Below are 18,158 nucleotides of genomic sequence, written 5' to 3' on the forward strand. Positions count from 1 at the left end.
CTTCTGAGGTCCCTATGATAGAAGAATTGGCAGTGATGTCTCCATTTTATGTAGTCAGTCATCCTGCTTTGTTTTATGTTTCTTCAAGTAATACTAGAAACAGGCTGTCTTTAATACATTATTAGGAATTAAGATATATATCAAAAAATACTCTAGGCTGATATAAATTGCCTATTTATATTATAAAAAATGTGGAAAATATAAAAACAGAAATCCAAGACTTTAAAAATGGTTAACTTACTTTTAAAAATACAATATTTGTATTTTCTTAAAGTAATGTATTCACAGGTTTTTAAAAAATATAATACAAAGGGGTATTCAATGGAAAGTCTTTCTGTACCCTGAATCCCTAGTTCCTCTCCCCAAAGGCAGCTCTTGTTGTTCATGCAAAAATGTCCTGCTTTTTGTCACTTAACTCTAGCATATAACATGTATAAGCATTCTCCTCTATTACTGACTTTTTATAAATTGTTATTTAATATTACAGTCTACAGCTGGGCAAGGATCATTTATCTTAACCATTCCCCTATTATTAAATGTTTACATTATTTCCAGCTTTAGGCTTTTATATGTAAGAAATATTTTGGGGTATGAAAATCTCCATTTTGAGATAATCCTTTTGCTACATTCCTAGATGTGGGCCTACTGGGTTAAAATGAATAAATTATAAATTCATGTTATAATTTGTTGAGCTGTTTTCCTAAAGTTTTTATGGACAGACTGAGTGAGTATATTTTGATATGCCTGTGTTTAAATGGGTTTTTATCATGTTTTGCATGCTTTGGGTGGAACAGGGAAACACCAGATCCAAGTTTCCAAGAAGAATTCTCTGGTCTCCTGCTCTTGAAAATGTTGCGATCAGCTATAGAAGCATCTAAGGATAAAGACAAGGTAGATCAACAATAAACACTGGTATTCCTTAGTTAGATACCTAGTGTATTAGAGTTTCATTCCAGCATGTGATGTGATGTTCCTCAGACTGTTTCACCAAATTCACCACGATTCAAAGGAGTTTGAGGGTATACTCTGAGGATACAGAGTGGCCCACACCACACAGTTTCTTTACTGTCACCAATTTCATGAAAAAAAATTTATGCCCTTTTTGATACTACTCCATAATATACCCAGGTTTGTTTTCTTGTTAATCTGTTTTCTTCCCCAGTAAAATCTTTAAGTACAATTGACAAGTCAGAAAGATGAGCCCTTGGTTTTAAATATTTCCAGTTAAAAAAAGCCTAGACTTGGGCTTGAAGGTTAGGCAGACATGGAATTTTCAAATTCTGGGTTGCCCTACGTGGCTGGGTGATTACTGGTGCATCATTTAACTTCTCTGAGGGTCCTCATCTAGCACTTGGAAGTAGTTACACATACCTCACTGGACTCTGAGATGCCAAATGCCAAAGTGCTAGCACAGATCTGACCCATACCAGGCACCTACGAGAACAGTGGTTCTAACCTGGTAATCCCCTGGGAAGCCCTACCATATACTAATTTAATCAGAATTTCTAAGGTTTGGTCCTGGGAATTAGTATTTCTCTAACTCTCCAAATGATTCTAATGTTAGCTTCAAGGGTTGAGACTCTCTAGTCTAGTAGGAAAGTATTAGACTGGAATCGAAACAGCTTCTACCCCTAGCCTTGCGACAAACCAGCATTGTCCTCTTGCTCCTGGACTTTATATGCCACCTTTGTAAAATGAGGATGATGGACCAGATGGTGTCTGAGGTTCAGTCAGGCACTAAAATAATCAGGGAGAGGGGCTCTGCAGAACCTCACCCTCCCGGTGGTTCAGAATGTTAACCAGACAAGACTTTGCAGAGTTTTGAGAACTTACAGCTCGTGGATCCTTACCACATTTACACTTTGCACATCTCCATTAGCACTCTTGCTCTAAGAAGTCTAAGACCTCGGCTTTTTTTGGAGCTGAAATTATAAGTTCTGCAACATCTTTTTAACAAAACAGGTTTCTGCTACTTTTACATTTTATACTAGGTAAAAAGCAATGCAGTCCGGGCCCTTGGAAATTTGCTCCACTTTCTGCAGCCGTCTCATATAGAAAAACCCAGATTTGCTGAAATCATTGAGGAGGCTATCCAGGCCCTGATTTCTACTGTTCTGATTGAGGCTGCCATGAAAGTCCGCTGGAATGCTTGTTATGCAATGGGAAATGTATTTAAAAATCCTGCTCTTCCATTAGGTAAGAAAATATCCCTTTTCTGTCTCATGGAGGGCCCCTTTGCTCTTTGGAAGACTGTACAAATCAGTCTACTTTGTTGTCAGAGATGTTTGTCACAATGTTATTGATCCCAGTTTTAGAAAAAATGGAAACACACTGAACACCCAACTCTAGGGGAATAGTTCAATAAATCAGAGTTTATATACTCAATGGGATATTTAGTTGTCATTTTAAATGATGTTTACAAAGAGTTTTTGATAATTTGAGAAAATACTTCTGACATTAAGCAAACTAAAGCAGGATATGAAATAGTTTCTACAGTATGATCTCAATAAATGTGTAGCAAAAAGACTGAAAGGAAATTGGCCTAATTGTTACTAGTGGTTGCCTCTGGATGGGATGATAAATAGCAATTTCTTTCTGCTTTCATTTTCTAAATTTTCCAGAACAAGTATGTATTACTTTAATGATCAGAAAAAAAAGAAAAGGGAAAAAGCTGGTGTGGGAGAGAATACAAATTGGAAATCCCATATAAAATATGAACCCTAAGTATAGAAGTAGAATGCTACATGTAAGAAGAGCATCTGTCTCTAATTAATGATGTACACCTTGATAGATCACTCAGTGTCTAAAGCTGCTTAGGTTTATAGATCACAGCTTTCAAATCCCATTGGCTTTTAATGCCAGCATTTGCCTTATACACTTGTCTCTGTGACAAATTTTGAAACATAAGCATATGTTCCTGGAGAGGAGAAAACATTTTGAACCCACAGAGCATGTATCAAGTTAGGGGAATCTGCCTCGGCTCACTTGCTTACAGAGGCTCCACCAGGAGCTGGTGGAGAAGTAGCATCATGGTTTTTTCCACTTATGAAATCCTCTACGGTGACCTTTCCCATGTGGGGATGGAGCTCATCGAGGTGGGTGTCTGCCTTTGGAGCGCCAAGAAGTCCTTGAACCCAGGGAACCTCAGCGATGGTTGGTTGCTGCCTGCCAACCTGTCTGACCCTCCGCTTTAGGTTACTGGAAAAATACAAGCTGACCTGAGAAAGGGGAGTGGAGGACCTGAGGGGAAATGGGAGCCCCATAGAAAAAGGAGGTTTGATGGACCAGAAGAATCGAGTGGTAGAGCTAAGGAAGCTCTGTCAGAAAAGGGAGTCAGGACACAGGCTAAGGACAGTAGTTGGAACAGACTGAGATTCTAGGGCATTTTAATAGTGGCAGTAAATGGCATTGTAAATGGCAGTAGCACCCTCCAAATGGAAAGGGTCTACTTGTCTGTCTTCCCAGCAAAGAAGTTGAGAAGGGCTGGGAAAGTTAGGGAAGCTGTGTTCTATTCTGCTGTCCACCTTGAGGAGAGAGGATGCCCCAAAACAGAGTGGGAAGTGGTAGCTTTGGTGAGGAGGGAAGCAGGTTGAGTTCCTGGGGCTCAGAAGAAGGAAGAAAAGACAAACCTGGGCATCTTCTCGAAATTAGTGTTTTTTGCAATCAAATGCACAAGTTACTATGTCCAGAGCAAGGTCTCGATGCTGATCTGGGTGAAGAAATACGCTTTACCAGCTTAAACAGGGCTGCACAGACAGTTGTACAGTTTGTGCAGTTTGCCCACTGCTCAGAAGCATACATCTGAGAGGAAGAGTGGGGCTGCTTGCCCCTCCCACCAAGCACGACCCTCTCAGGATAGCATCCTCCCAGAGAAGAAACCTTTTTCTGAGTCCCCAAAGGCCCTGTTTAGGATACAGTGGCCATGAGCACGTGGCAGGCTGGTCTAGGGAAAGAGGAAGGTGTAGGAGTCAGGTACTCTGCCCCTTTCGTCAGGAGTCCACATTCATCTCTCGCCACCCTGATCTTGCAGGAGTGATGATAAATTAAATGACAACATTAAATGACTAACTTGAGCACTCCTGTATATGCGCCCTTCCACCCTTCCCCCTGTTATTTCTAAGCCTTCCTTTGTTATTAATGACTGTGGATTCTTTCTAGGAACAGCCGCATGGACCTCTCAGGCCTACAATGCCCTGACATCAGTTGTGACATCATGCAAGAATTTCAAAGTGCGCATCAAATCTGCCACCGCCCTTTCCATCCCAGGCAAGAGAGAGCAATATGGGTCTGTGGAGCAGTACGCTCAGATCTGGAAAGCGTTAGTCACAGCCTTACAGAAGAGTGAAGACACCACAGACTTTTTGGAATTCAAATACTGTGCCAGCCTACGGACCCAGATCTGCCAGGCACTGATTCACCTCTTGAGCTTGGCCAAGGCCTCAGACCTGCACTGTATCAAAGAAGCCCTTGAACTCAATGGGGCCATGGTCCGGTCCTATATCTTACAGTTTTTAAAATCAGGAGAAGAGGGAGATGACACTGGAGCTCCCCACAGCCTTCAAGAAAGAGACCAAATGGTGAAAATGGCCCTGGAGCACATAAGCAGTGTCCACGTACTGACCGGGGACACAACCAAAAGGGTCATTGTAGACTTTTTAGAGGATATCCTGACTGTTTATTTTGTCTCAGCTGGATCACAAGTGGCACTCCTAGGATTAACAAATCCATGAATATTGTACTATACCTTCCAGATGTCAAGTCTGGCCATCAGAAGACCTGAGCTTAAGCATCACATATGTGGGATTTAATCTTAGGGGCAGACACAATCCATCTAATATTTATTTAGACGAGGGAATGAGTTAGCAGCTATTTAAATTTTTCTCCAAAAGCTCAGCCACTTTAGAGGCTAGTTCTGGAACCTCTGAGAATACAGGGCTGTAGTGTTGGCTGAGCAGACTGGGGAGTTGTGAAAGGCAAGTAGTCTCAGAAAAGAAAATAGATTTAGGGATTAGAGTGTTGCACATTGTGAATCCGGGAATTGTTTTTCTTTTGTAATAAACTAATGAAAACCATTGTGCCCACAATCTCCTCTTTTATCAAGTTGCATTTATAGACAGCTGTGAGCAGATCTTGTGTTCAGCCAGTTTGCACTGGCCCAGCCACACCAGATGCTCAAGTACCGAAACAGTTCTTACAGGTTGGTAAATTGCTTCTGCACTGAGGCCCTTGCACGCCCTCCACAATCCAGTAACCACAGTTAACTCCCAGCAAGGCATGGCCTCTACCCTCAAGTCTCTAGTGCCCATGGGTTGAATCTATGGCTGTTTTGCTGCCTTCTAATTTGTGCCTTAAAAAGGGATTATGTTTACTTTATATGGCTACATAAAAGGGTTTTATATATATATATATATATATATATTTTTTTTTTTTTTAATGAGAAATTTTATTTGGCTCAATTAGGAGCCATTAAACATAGCTCAGGTCACAAGCATAATGGATTACACAAATGTTAAGAGGACTACAAGGCCATACATAAAATGTAGCAGAAAATTTAGCCCGCAAGCTACAAGACAGAAAAATGACCTCTTTACTGCACAAAAACTACAAACCTACTAGGATTTTATCAGTTTTAAGAAGCACCCACAACTTGCCTTAAATGTCCCTTCCAGTAAAAGTAGAAAGGGATGTTTAGTAGTTGAAATCTCAGGTGTTATATGTATGTTTCTAGTAATTCCCCAGAGCATCTTAGAAGGGGCCTGCTGTAACTGGCAAATTAGGAACTCCGTACTCATCCCTGGAATACCTGAAGGTTTGAGCCAAAAAGTAATGAAATTATGTTTTGATAATATAGAAGTAATTCCTCACTGAAGAATTAGTTAACATTTAAATTCCGCATTTGGCTACTGACACCAGTAATTTCTTGGAATAGATTTTAGGAATTTAGAAATACATAAGAGCATTTAAAATATTCCACGCTTACAATTGATGTGGGATCAATAGGAATTAAAATACAGAGGAATGGGTTTTGATGATAAACATTATTTAAGTAAAAATGGGTTTTGATGATAAACATTATTTAAGTATTAAAGTATTTACTCTCATAAGAGCACTTGTCCTCCATTTTTCTCCTTTGCCCTTAGGTTGCTCTTTTCCCTTTTCAGTGACTGGGGAGACGCACCTTAACTGAAGGCTCAATTTGCCATTGTTAGAGTACCACTTTCCAAATAATTAGACTACAGGAACTGTAAAAACAAAAACAGAACAATCTTTAAACTTGCTTTTCTTTGGAGATGGTTCTGAACATGAATTGAGCTTGCCTATGATGACTCTTAGGGGGATTTCTTCCTCTTGAATACGTTAATAGCAGCTTGTTTACTTCGTTTTTCATAAAAGTAAAAAGGTGGCATAAATAGTTTTTTACTCTGGTATTTGAGCTTTCACTGGTGGTTTTCTTGATAAAATATTTGCGAACGACTTGTAATGGTTTCATTTACTTTTTCACTCATTCTTTGCTTATCTTGAAAAAGGAAGAAAAATCCATCTCATTTCTTTTTAAACCTTTAGGTTCTGTAAAGGTTTCCAGGTCCCAAATATGGATGTAAATATGCAGTGAAAGAACTGAGGTTAGGAACCTCTATTCTAGAAATTGCAGACGCTTGGTGTACAGCTCTCCAGTGCTGCGGGTGCACACCAGGGGCAAGAGCTCCTTGGTGATACACAAAGGAGCAGCTCAGCCTTCTGGGCTGGTGCCTGAGGAAAGCTGCTGTTGTCATGGAAGGAAGTCCTACAGATAGTAAGGAGTCAGAACTTATCCTGATGGTAAAACAGCAGAAAGCCTCTAATTCAGAATGCCAAATTGTGAACCCTTTTTTTGATATTTCAAAGAAAAAGAAAAAAACTCGGAGGAGGGCCATCCAAATGCACATGGCATCTGCTAGAGCCTTTGAGCACAGAGACATGGCTTACCTCCCTCTCTGAAACTTTCCTGTGAACCACTGTAGGCACCTGCTACTTCTAGAAGAATGCATTCCTTCTAAAGGGAAGCATTTGTAACCTCTTTGTGCTATTAGTTGCAGGAAACCCAGGAGAATACAGTGAGGTGGGATGGTGTTAATGACTTGAGGATGCTTCCAGAAAGACAGGACGACAAAAGTCGTACCAAGCACTCGGCAGAGTCTCATGGTCAAACAGGTGTGCAAAGGAGAGCACAGGGCAGACAAACCCGTAGAACACCAGGGCGAAGGCTGCCTTGATTTTGATGCTTTTCCATGAATATGGACCATAAGCAGAGCCTCAAAATCTTTCCAAAATAAGAGCTAACATAACGAGTTCTAATTATCTGATTCATTTACCCCTTGCTTCACTGGAGTGGTGGTTAAGATCCTGGGCTTAAATCCTGGCTCCGCTGCTTTCTATCTGTGAAAATTACTTAAGCTCTCTGTGTCTTAGTGTTCTTATCTATAAAATGGGGGTAATAGTGCCCACCCCATAAGGATGTTAAAATGGTTAAATTAGTTAATACCTGGAAAGTAGTTAGAACAGTTTCTGGTACTCAATATATGTTAGATGGTGTTTACTTCTTGAGTATTCAAACCACTAGACAGAAATACCATCAAGTCAACACACCATGAGTCTTTGTGATGACTCACAAACAGCTGTTAGCTAGGACGCCCCAGGAACCTGGTGCCAGCAGTGTAAGAGAGACACCATCCCAGGACTTCACTCCCTACCAGAAGCAGTTTTCCTTACTGTCCCTCACAGGGAAGGGAAGAAAGTGTGAGAGTCTACACACTGAGCAGGAGAGCACTAACCCCTTCCCCAGCTTTGCCTCATGGTTCATCCCTTAGAAAGCCAATCTTCAGCAATGACAGATCCAGCTTGCCCAAGGTTTGGAATTAGGCCTGGCTTTTGAAGGACATCACTGACTTAAGAACTATGTCCTTGGGCAAGTTACTTGGCCATTATCTGTAAAATGGGGATAATGGTCCCTCATAGAGTTGTTTCAGGAGTAGGTCATATAATGTGGGTAAAGCATCTGGCTGGGAACTGGCCTACAAGAGATGCCCAAAAGATGATGCTTGTTTCTCTTTTCTTTGGTGAGCTGCTCCTTGAGCTTGAACGTCTCTGACTCTGCTCACCCTTGGAGTAGATCTTGGGGGAACATTCTCTGCTTCTACTGCAACTTTGAATCTTCCAGCCTAACCTAAAGGAATCCTCAACTCCAGTGGACAAGGAGAGTATATTAGTGTCAGGGCCAAAGTCTCACACAACGAGGATTCATTTGCTATTTCTGTACAACACACTTGAGGAATGCAATTCACTATGATCAAGAGCCGTAAATTATTTCTCCTTAGACTAATGGAGGAAGGGAGAAAGTCAAGGTACATCCTCCCTGAGGCATAATTTAAAATAGGGGCAGCTTGTGTAATATGAAAAAAGCCTCTCCTGGAGAATTATTGCTCTATAGTCTACTCTACAACTAACTAATATTTATTGTAGGAAGGCAGATATCTTTTGAACTGGAAGTTCTATTAATAAATTGTCACATTAATAGGTCAAATTTTAAAAAATCATCTTTTTGGATGCTGAAATAGCATTTGATATTCTATATCCTTTTCTGATAAAAATAATTTTTAAAAATGTTCTGATAAAAATTATTTTTAAAAATGATTAGAAAATACACATCCTAACATAATAAAATAAATCTATTAAAAATATATTTTTTCAATATATATTTATTGAAAATAAATATTTTAGCAGTAAACTGGAGACATTCCTAAGAAAGTCATAACCAAGACAACCAAGCCTGTTTTCACCACTATTATCTAACATTGTGCTGGAATTAATGGCCAATGTAATTAAACAAAGAACATTTTCAAAATATAAGGAAAGAGTTTCCAAATTAACATTTGCAGGGTAACCAGTCTGACACCAAACCCACTAATCATTATTTGTAGAAAACCCAAGAAGATAACAGAATTAGTAAAAAGTTCTGTAAAATAGTTGATTGTAAGTAAATATGCCAAAATTAGCAGCTCTTTCCAATGTCAGCAATAACTTGATTTTTTGGTGTTTAAAAAAATCCCATTCACAATGCTTTAGGTATATCTCATTTACTCATACAAAAAAATCTGAGAAGGAAGGATTATTAATCCTATTACACAGGTGAGGAAACTAAAGATGAGAGGTTACCTTGCCCAATATTGCAAGGTGCATAAGTGGTGGCAAAGATAGAATTTGAACTCAGTTCTCTCTGGTTCCAAACTCCATGTCTTTAGCCACTGTGAGGCTAAACTGCTGTCACCAAAACTGTTTGTTTTCTTCAAATAAACAAAGGCTTGTCCACACTCAGTGTTCATCCCACCTGGTGTGAGCCCTTGGCCCTGCTGTCTGTCCAGTGTGCCACCTGGAGACCCACACTGTGGTTAGTGGTCCTCATGGCAAGTAGTTACACAGCACTTTGTTACCATTGTCTCCACTGTGTCTGTCAAATGTATTCAGTGAAGGAACTCCCCACCGATGGATGAAAACTCAGGTAGTTCCAAGAATTTTCTGATCATTGGTATATAATTATTAAACCACATTGTCTTGGGAGGCTCAACTGACAAAGCATCCGTCTACCACATGGGAGGTCCGTGGTTCAAACCCCGGGCCTCCTTGACCCGTGTGGAGCTGGCCCATACGCAGTGCTGATGTGCGCAAGGAGTGCCGTGCCACACAGGGGTGCCCCCACATAGGGGATCCCCACACACAAGGAGTGCACCCCGTGAGAGCCGCCCAGCGCGAAAGAAAGTGCAGCCTGCCCAGGAATGGCACCGCACACACAGAAAGCTGACACAACAAGATGACGCAGAAAAAAGAAACACAGATTCCCATGCTGCTGACAACAACAGAAGCGGACAAAGAAGACGCAGCAAATAGACACAGAACAGACAACCGGGTTGGGGGGCAGGAAGGGGAGAGAAATAAATAAATAAATAAATAAATAAATAAATAAATAAATCTTTTTTTTTTTTTAAGTTAAATATTCTCCCCTCCCCCAGCTGCTATCCACACATACCAGAAACTCTAATGTGACGTCCAGAGAGGTATGCCCCCACTTTCTTGGATGATAATCAGTCATTAAAGATTTCATCCTTACAATTAACCTTTTTCCTCAACATTTTTATGATCTCCATGCTTGCAGGCCATGGAATCATTTTATAACTTCCTTGTTATCTACAAGAACATTTTATAGCTATTTTTATTACTTTACAAATTTCAACTCTTAGTTCTCCTTCCTTCTTTTTGCAAACATTCTCAAAGTCCGAGCGGCACTGCCTTAAGACACCCAAATCGTACAGCATTTAGCAGAATGGCCAGCAGACGGAGACAGAGTACACGAAGTCATTCAGACTTCGGCCTTCCCCTGCTTCTCAGACAGCACCTAGAAAGCAGGGTGTTCTTAGTAGACCACTGATTCTCAAACCCAGATGCACTTTGGAACCACCTGGGGAACTTTGAACACTATAGCTGCAGATATGCCCAGATTCTGAGTTAAGTGGTCTCAGGTATGGTCCGGGCAGTGGGAGATTGAAAAGCTGCACAAGTGATTCTAATTACAGTCAAGTTTGAGACCTATTATTTTAGAAAATGGAACAACAGTGAGTCTCAAGAGAGTACGCTTCAGAATCAGCTGGAAAACTTGTGAAAAACACGGAGACCCAAGCTGTTTTGGTCTTCAATTGTTTGAGAACCAGTGCATACTGAAATGGTAATGTATTAAACTTAAGATAATTAATAGTGTAATCAGTACTAATTCTGATAGTTTCATACTAAATTCTAATGTATCATGGTAACTGCAGGCATCAAAAGTTTAAGAACATTTTATAGGAGAAAAAATATAACCGAGAAAATGCTAGCCATTGACTATTTTTTTACCCTTGGAAACGGAGAAGACACTCCCCCTGGACCAGTCTCGGACTATGTTGGGAAGCACAGGAGCAGGTTTCCAGGGCGAGGCCAGTGGGTTTGCCCTCCAGGGAAGTTCAGGTTGCACATGGCATCAGGTTCCAGAAGAGCTTCTAAATTCATGGTTGACTGTTTCATGGCGGGGTATTAAGCAAAAGCAGGGCTGCATGGCCAGGCGAACCACCAGCCTCCATGGAGAGGAAGCCCTCAAATTAGTTTTCACCTTCTTTTTCCCAAATATTCACATTATTTTAAAAATAGAGCCATAATAGATTAATTTTACAATTAACACTTATTGTTTTTCCATATTATAAATCTTCCTTGTGGAATATTTGGAAAAAATAAGACAAACATAGGTAGGTAAAAATTTTCTGTTATCCTAGCAACTCTCCCTCACCCCCACCCTGATGTTTTTGCTGTCTCTGTCCATTCACTGTGCAATCTTCTGTATCTATTTCTCTTTTTGTCTTCTCATCTCTCTCCTCTAGGATTCACTGGGATTCGATCCTGGGGACCTCTGATGTGGACAGAGGTTCCCTGTCAATTGCGCCACCTCAGCTCCTAGTCTCCGTTGCACTTCACTTTGACTCTCCCCTTCGTTTCTCTTTTCGTTGCACCATCATCTTGCTGTGTGACTCACTTGTGCGGGCGCTGGTTCACCATGCGGGCACTCACGTGGGCACTTAGCTCACGATGCAGGCACTCGCTCAGGCACTCAGTTCACCATGCAGGCATGCTTTCTTTTATTCTTTTTCACCAGGAGGTCTCAGATATTAACCCGAGTCCTCCCATATCATTGGAGACCTTATCACTTGAGCCACATCTGCTTCCCAGTCCTTTACTCTTGAACACTTATTTGCCGAGGCAATGTACTTGGCACCGCAACTGTATTACCTAATTTAATCTTCCGATAATCCTCTGAGGTCTGTTATGTTATTTATTCCCTTTGGCAGGAGACAGTGAGGCTCAAAGAGATCAAGTAACTTGCCCAAGATCACACAGTTAGCCAGGTACAGAGCCCGAATTTGAGCCAGGTAGACCTACCTGCAAACCCCAGGCAAGCCAGGTAGACTTACCTACAAAACCCATGCACTTTCCACTGCATGACTTCGCCTTCCCCTCTGAGCCTGTCTCCTCATCTGTGACCCTGGGATACAGATACCTACTCACTCACTGGATCAGAATTGCCACAACTTAAGGCACTCTGAAAGGTATTTTTCATAGGTTATCTCTGTCTTCCCAACATTCTAGGAAGTGGGTAGTATACCATTACACAGTCGAAAGAACTAAGAGAGATCCAGGTGAATTTGGGTGCTTCCCAACCCCTCCTGTGTGCATCAGTTGCTCAGTGTTTGCTTGTTGAAAGCTCTTTTTATATCCACAGAAGCATCCAGCACAGTGCCAGGACCTTTGTGGTTGCTGAAAACAAGCTACCAAATTGAATTCACAAGGGCAGTTTCATTCATTCATCTTAATTGTTAAAATGTGGATGAACCATCCACTTAATGTACAAAGGCCGTGCTTACAATTATGGTTACCCTCTCCAAGTAGCATGTTAGGGGTGGGAGCATCAGTTCTCCACAGGTCTTTACGTGTTGAAGATTTTATTTCGGAAACCAAATAAGAGCTGTAAGAGGAAGGGAAGAGGGTTTTTCCATGTCCCTAAAGCAGCTTCTTGATAGAGCCTTCGCCCCTCCTCCCAGGCCAGCCCTGGCCATCTTCTCGCTCCCGGCCTCTGGGTCACTCTGGGTCACTCTGGGTCAGCAGTCGCTCTGCGGGATGAGGTGCCAGGGCTGGCGTCGCGCCCTGGCCGCCTCTCAGCCGAAGCACCACGGGCTGGCGCTGGAACCCACAACCACAGGGCTCTGGCTTTGCCAGAGGCCATGAGGTGGTCACGGACACTGCCAGCCCCTTCACCTCTTTTCTGAAACTACTGCAACGCCCTCCCCCTCCCCAGAGGTCCCTACGGGCACTAGCAGGTGGTCTCCCACCTCCTTTCTCGCCACTCAACCCCTTCTCCAAACGTCCGCCAGGCCCCAGGGATCTTTCCCAAGAGACAATCTGATCCCAGATGACTCTTCCTTGACGCCTTCACCCGAATTCCGAGACCCTTCGTGTCTGCCGACAGACCCCTCGCCCTCTCTGCCACCTGCCCGGCCCCTGCCCTGCCATCCCCTCTGGGCGCCAGCCTGGGAACCTCTTCTGGACAGGCGGTCGCTGGAGTCCCCAGGCGCCCGAGTGGGGCTTTTGTTCAGGCTGCCAGCCCTCGCAGCCCTCCTGCCCTGCTCGCCAGCCTCTGCGCACACCTCAGACCTCACGCCCCGGGGGCACCGTCCCGGACCGCCACTTCAGAGGGCTGTTGCTCCGAGGAGTAAAGGAAATGGCGCACGCAAAGCTCCCAGCACAGGGCCTAGCGCTGGTGAAAACCAAATAAAAGTTAGCTATTATGACCATATCACTCACCACGCTGTGTACACTTGTCTTCCCCCTACCGCACCAGGCGCTGCCTGAGAGTTGGCAGCATTCTTAGTCACCTGCCTCCGCACCTAGCCCTGTGCTGGGCACGGAGTGGGCTCTCAGCCAGTGTCTGTTGAATGAATTGGGAAGGAATTGAAATGCCCCCTTTACAGATAAGCAAACTGAGGCCTAGAGAGGGAAATGACTTGCCCCAGACGACACTATCAGTCAGTGGCAGGACAGGGATTGGATTCGGGTTGGAGACTCCTTCCCCCAGTGCTGTTTCCTCTGTTGTTGTGTTACCATGGGCATGACAGCTAGAGAAGAACCACAAAGAACAGCGTTATTTTCAGGTTGGTTTTTACTGCGTTTCTCTGGTTTTCCCAACGGTGGTTCACCTGACTCTTCAGGGACTGGGAGGAAAATCTTCTGCAGCTTTGCTCTCAGGGGAGCTGTGTGGTCAGACCTGATAGCAGCCTTCAGGATTGTCCCATGCCCCCAGGCCATCTCTCTACCTTGAAGGAAGCCAAGAACCAGAGGAGAAGTGAGTGGCCCACTGTCTCAGGGTTGGCAGGCAGACTCCCTCTACAGTGCTCTCCTCACTGCCCTCCCCAGGCTTACAGAGATGCCCTCATTCACTGGGACTAAAGTGACATTGCTTAAAAAGCCAAGTGTGGGGAGCAGATGTAGCCCAAGTGGTTGAGCACCCGCTTTCCATATGTGAGGCCCAGGGTTCAATCCCTGGTACCTCCTGAAAAAAAATCTCAGCGGGCAGAGTGGCAGAAAGGAGCCAGGCCTGGCTGTCTCGGGGGCGAGTGCTCCTTGGACCTCCCCATCACGAGCAGCCCAGCAGCTCCCCACAGACACGGCGGTAGGGAAGGGGGAGAGGAAAGCTCAGCGCTTGGAGGACACAGTCCTTGCCCCACCCAGAGAGACATTTTACTGCCGTGCTGCTTACTGCCGGTTTCTATGCTGTGCTCTTGATAGCTCTCTCAAGGGGGGGCAATTACCTTCCCAAGCCTGGAGACTTACGGAGAAGAAGGGACAAGGGACATGCTGGGCTGGGGCTTTTTGCCTTTAGCTGTAGAAGGACCATCCCACCCACGTCCTCACTTTACTGCCGACACCTGCTGGCACCAGGGCCCAGCGCTAGAGCACAAGGTCCATGGGACCTCAGCCTGGAGAGAGGCAGGAGATGCCGCTGTCGGCTGGGACCCGCTGTCAGGGTCCAGGAAGGAGCGGGGAGCTGGGCGTGCTGCTCCCGTGGGCACTGTGGGGACTCAGTAGACATTCATTCATTCATTCATTCATTCATTCCATCCTTCCTTCATTGCTCCCCCTCCCCCAAACAAAAGAAATCCACCTACTTGTGATATGGGGGCATTTTTGGGACTTGGAGTTGTCCTGAATGATACTGCAGGGACAGATGCAGGACATTATATATCCAGCCATATCTGAATGGACTGGGGGAGAGTGTAAACTACAACGTAATTTATAATCCATGTTGTGTAGCAATACCCCAAAATGTACTCATCAAATGTAATGAATGTGCCACACTAATGAAGGAGGTTGTCGATGGGGAAGGAGTGAGGAGAGTGGGGTACATGGGAACCTCTTATATTTTCTAATGTAACATTTTGTGTGATCTATGTATCTTTTTTAAAAAAAGAAAAAAGAAATCCACCTACTATGTGTCAGGCAGCTCTCTGTTGAGGGTACAAAGGTGAATAAGATACTGACCCTAGCCTTGAGGGGCTCACAGACTAGATGCCACTAAACACACAACAGAGGCTTGCTCGGGCCTCGGAGGAGTGGGGGGAGTGGGCAGGGAGGACTTCCTAGGGGAGCAAGTCCTGGGTTGAGTCCAAAGGATGAGAAGGTGGGAAAGGGCTTCTCCATCCATCTTCTTTTTGTCTAAAAGGGGGAGTAGGTAAGGAAGGGACAAATTAGTTATTTGGCATCCTAGCCTAACGGGAGGCTCTTTAAAGGAGTCAGAAATCTTAAAAGGTGCTGAAAATGATTTTCTCACTAGAGATTCTGATTTCTTTTTAGTGAGTTTTTGCCCACTTGCCTTGTCTACTATCCCACACGGCGGGGAACCTGCGGGTCCCCCATGGTTTGAGGCCACTTGTCCAGCTGGTCTTGTGCTCGGGGACAGGTGTTCCTACTGCCAGTGCCATTCCATGCCTCTCACAGTTCCAAAGTCCTGTGCTTGTTCTAGACTTTGGTGTTCCTATTGTTTCTATGCAATACTTTTAGTGTTTTCATCGTCTATTTGCAGAGTATGTTTCAGGGCACATAAAACCATAAACTTTCCAGGGCTTTGCCAGTTGCGAGTCTGAAACAGGCCAGGCAACTTAGTAAGGCGAGGAGATGCCACCAGAACCAGGAGACCCAATGCAGGATGGTGGAAACCAGGTAAAGCCTGAGTGACTTAGATGCATGCATTTTACACATGTGGAAACCGAGGCCCAGCAGGAGGGAGGGACTTGCCCACCCTTTTTCTGATGATCAGTGACAGAGTCAGGGCAGAACCCAGGTCCCCGAACCCAAAGCCACTGTGTCCTCCTGCTGCACTCCTTCTGAGGTTGGCTCAGAACCAAAGTCTACTGCTTGCCCTCAGTGTGAGGTTTGCCTGCTTTAAAATCACTTTCCAGCTGCAAAATCGAAGCTAAAAGCAGAGGTGTCCTGCAAGCACGTCTCTCTTCGGGTCCTTCGGGTATCAGTGTCCACTGCTCTCTCCCCTAACTGAAACCCAGCCGTGGGCGGGCTTGGCCCAAGAAAGAATCACGGACCTGAGAACCCCAGCAGAAGGAGCAGACTTCGTCTCACTCACTCCACCAGCCTTTTTAGAGACTCTCCATCGGCTCGCGTTCTTTATCCAGACCCTTCATTCTGTAGAGTCCCAGAGAGGACGCGTGACTTGCCTTGGACTGCCCACCAATAAGGGACAGTGCTGGGTTAGGAACGCAAGTCTTCTGGGTCCAAGGCTAGAGTTGAGAGAGAAAAATTTTTAAATAAACTTCACTTTTAAATTCCATGGTTAATCATCCTAATCACTCCCTTGCAAGCCCTCAGCTCTCTCATCTTCCTCTCATTTCATCACACTCTTGGCAAAACCGCAACTCTGGTTAGATTCAACTCTCACGCCTGCCTAACACCTGTCCCTGCGCAACCCGACGGGGTTTGAGAAAAGCGCACAACCACGCTGGCTGCTCTCACTTTAAATTCAAGACCTTGCACCTCAAGTGGCCCCTTCCTGTGGCCAGGCACTCACACCACACATCCCTAGTTAGTAAATATTAACATAGCCCACTCCATAAATATTTGTGGAATGAATGGATTGAAGAAATGAAGTTTACTTCAGGTCCCCAGTAATGCTATAGTTCTTTCTGCTTGTCCGACTTTTAGAACTTAATAAAATGAAGTTTGAAACCAGGTTGGGCTTTCCATTCAGGCTGACATGGAAATATCGTCATTTTTCTCTGAAGCTGTCTTGGTGGTGTTTGCCAGGGCTGGCTCTACTTGCAGGCAGAGGAGGTTCTACTTGATTTAAATTGTTGTCTGAGCCAGTGCTTGCCCTGAGAGTCTCAGGACTTTCCTTCCTCCGGAAGAAGACTTTTGAGACAAGTCTAGGGGTCAATCCAAAGCTCAGGAGCTGCAACACAACTTATAAAGCCCTTTTACAGCAGTACTTGAATAAGTAAATAGTCGGCTTGCTATTCCTGTTTTGAGAAAGGGTGTATTTGTCCTCAAGGCTGCCTCGTGTCCTGGGCGCCCCCTGGGGATGCCGGAGAACACAACCTCCCTCCCCTCCCCTCCTCTCCCCTCCTGACATTGTTTTGCAGTAGCCAGGGCAGATTGGACCTTCAACCACAAAACACAACTATACACTGAAGCTGAACTACAAGCTACACCGTTCCAACCCCCCCCCCCCCCCCTTCAGGTTTGTGGTCTGTCCGTCTTCTACCTCGTCATCACTCATATGAAAAATCTGTCCTCCTTTTCCCTGGTCATCGTGGGGCCATGTAGACAACACGCATTACTTGCTTTTCATTGATGTCAGCAGGTGGTAATGATTAAGTGGAAACACCCCACCCCATTCAAATATCTCTGTTTCCTGCCAGTCCCCCAAGTGAGCAAGAACGCAGTGCACCTTCCAACATATCTCCCAGCTTGTGCCTCGAGTGCAGGCCAGGTGAAACGGCAGGAAGTACACCTTTTGGTTTGAATCATGTTCCCGCCCTCCCGGGCTCTCTGAGTATCAACCTCATCCTCACTTTCTTACAGCTGTCCTTGGAAAAACCCAGAACAGATATTTCACTACCAAGTGGTACTAAACAAACACTGAAGGCACAAGTGAGCAGAAGTATATGCAAATATAAACATTTGTCAATCCATACACTTTGGATATAGGCTCTTGACTGTATGTAAATTAGCTCAATAAAAAACAGAATTCTAGATCACATTCTAATGTAAGATTTAGGGGTGGGGGCAAAGAAGCAAGAGTGCTATTCCCCACTTTAAGAGCCCAATGGCCTGGCTTGCCTTTGCCGAGAAAACACCTGAAGAGTGAAGAATGATTGCTAATTGGTTTTGTTTTGTTTAGTTTTTCAAAAAAGAATAATACAAGGTAAGGCATCCCACCCTCTACTCTTGCCCTCACATTCTAATCCCTACAAGAAATGTAAAAAAAGAAAAGCCCAGGAAATTCCAAACATAAATGCCTCCCCAGATAAGACAGAAATTGA

General features: G+C 44.2%; 1 protein-coding gene across 1 annotated transcript in view; it reads left to right on the plus strand.

The window, feature by feature from the left end:
• HEATR6 (HEAT repeat containing 6) overlaps positions 1 to 5,072 on the plus strand; it is a 40,972-nt gene extending 35,900 nt beyond the window's left edge. The window contains exons 18-20 of the mRNA XM_004479998.4: positions 795 to 891; positions 1,992 to 2,196; positions 4,159 to 5,072. Of these exons, the coding sequence (XP_004480055.2) occupies positions 795 to 891; positions 1,992 to 2,196; positions 4,159 to 4,730 (874 nt within the window). The 3' untranslated portion in view covers positions 4,731 to 5,072. The remainder of the gene's footprint in view (positions 1 to 794; positions 892 to 1,991; positions 2,197 to 4,158) is intronic.
• Positions 5,073 to 18,158: the final 13,086 nt, after the last annotated feature.

Source organism: Dasypus novemcinctus, chromosome 21 (genome assembly GCF_030445035.2).
Source record: "Dasypus novemcinctus isolate mDasNov1 chromosome 21, mDasNov1.1.hap2, whole genome shotgun sequence".
In the NCBI taxonomy this organism is placed as follows: domain Eukaryota; kingdom Metazoa; phylum Chordata; class Mammalia; order Cingulata; family Dasypodidae; genus Dasypus; species Dasypus novemcinctus.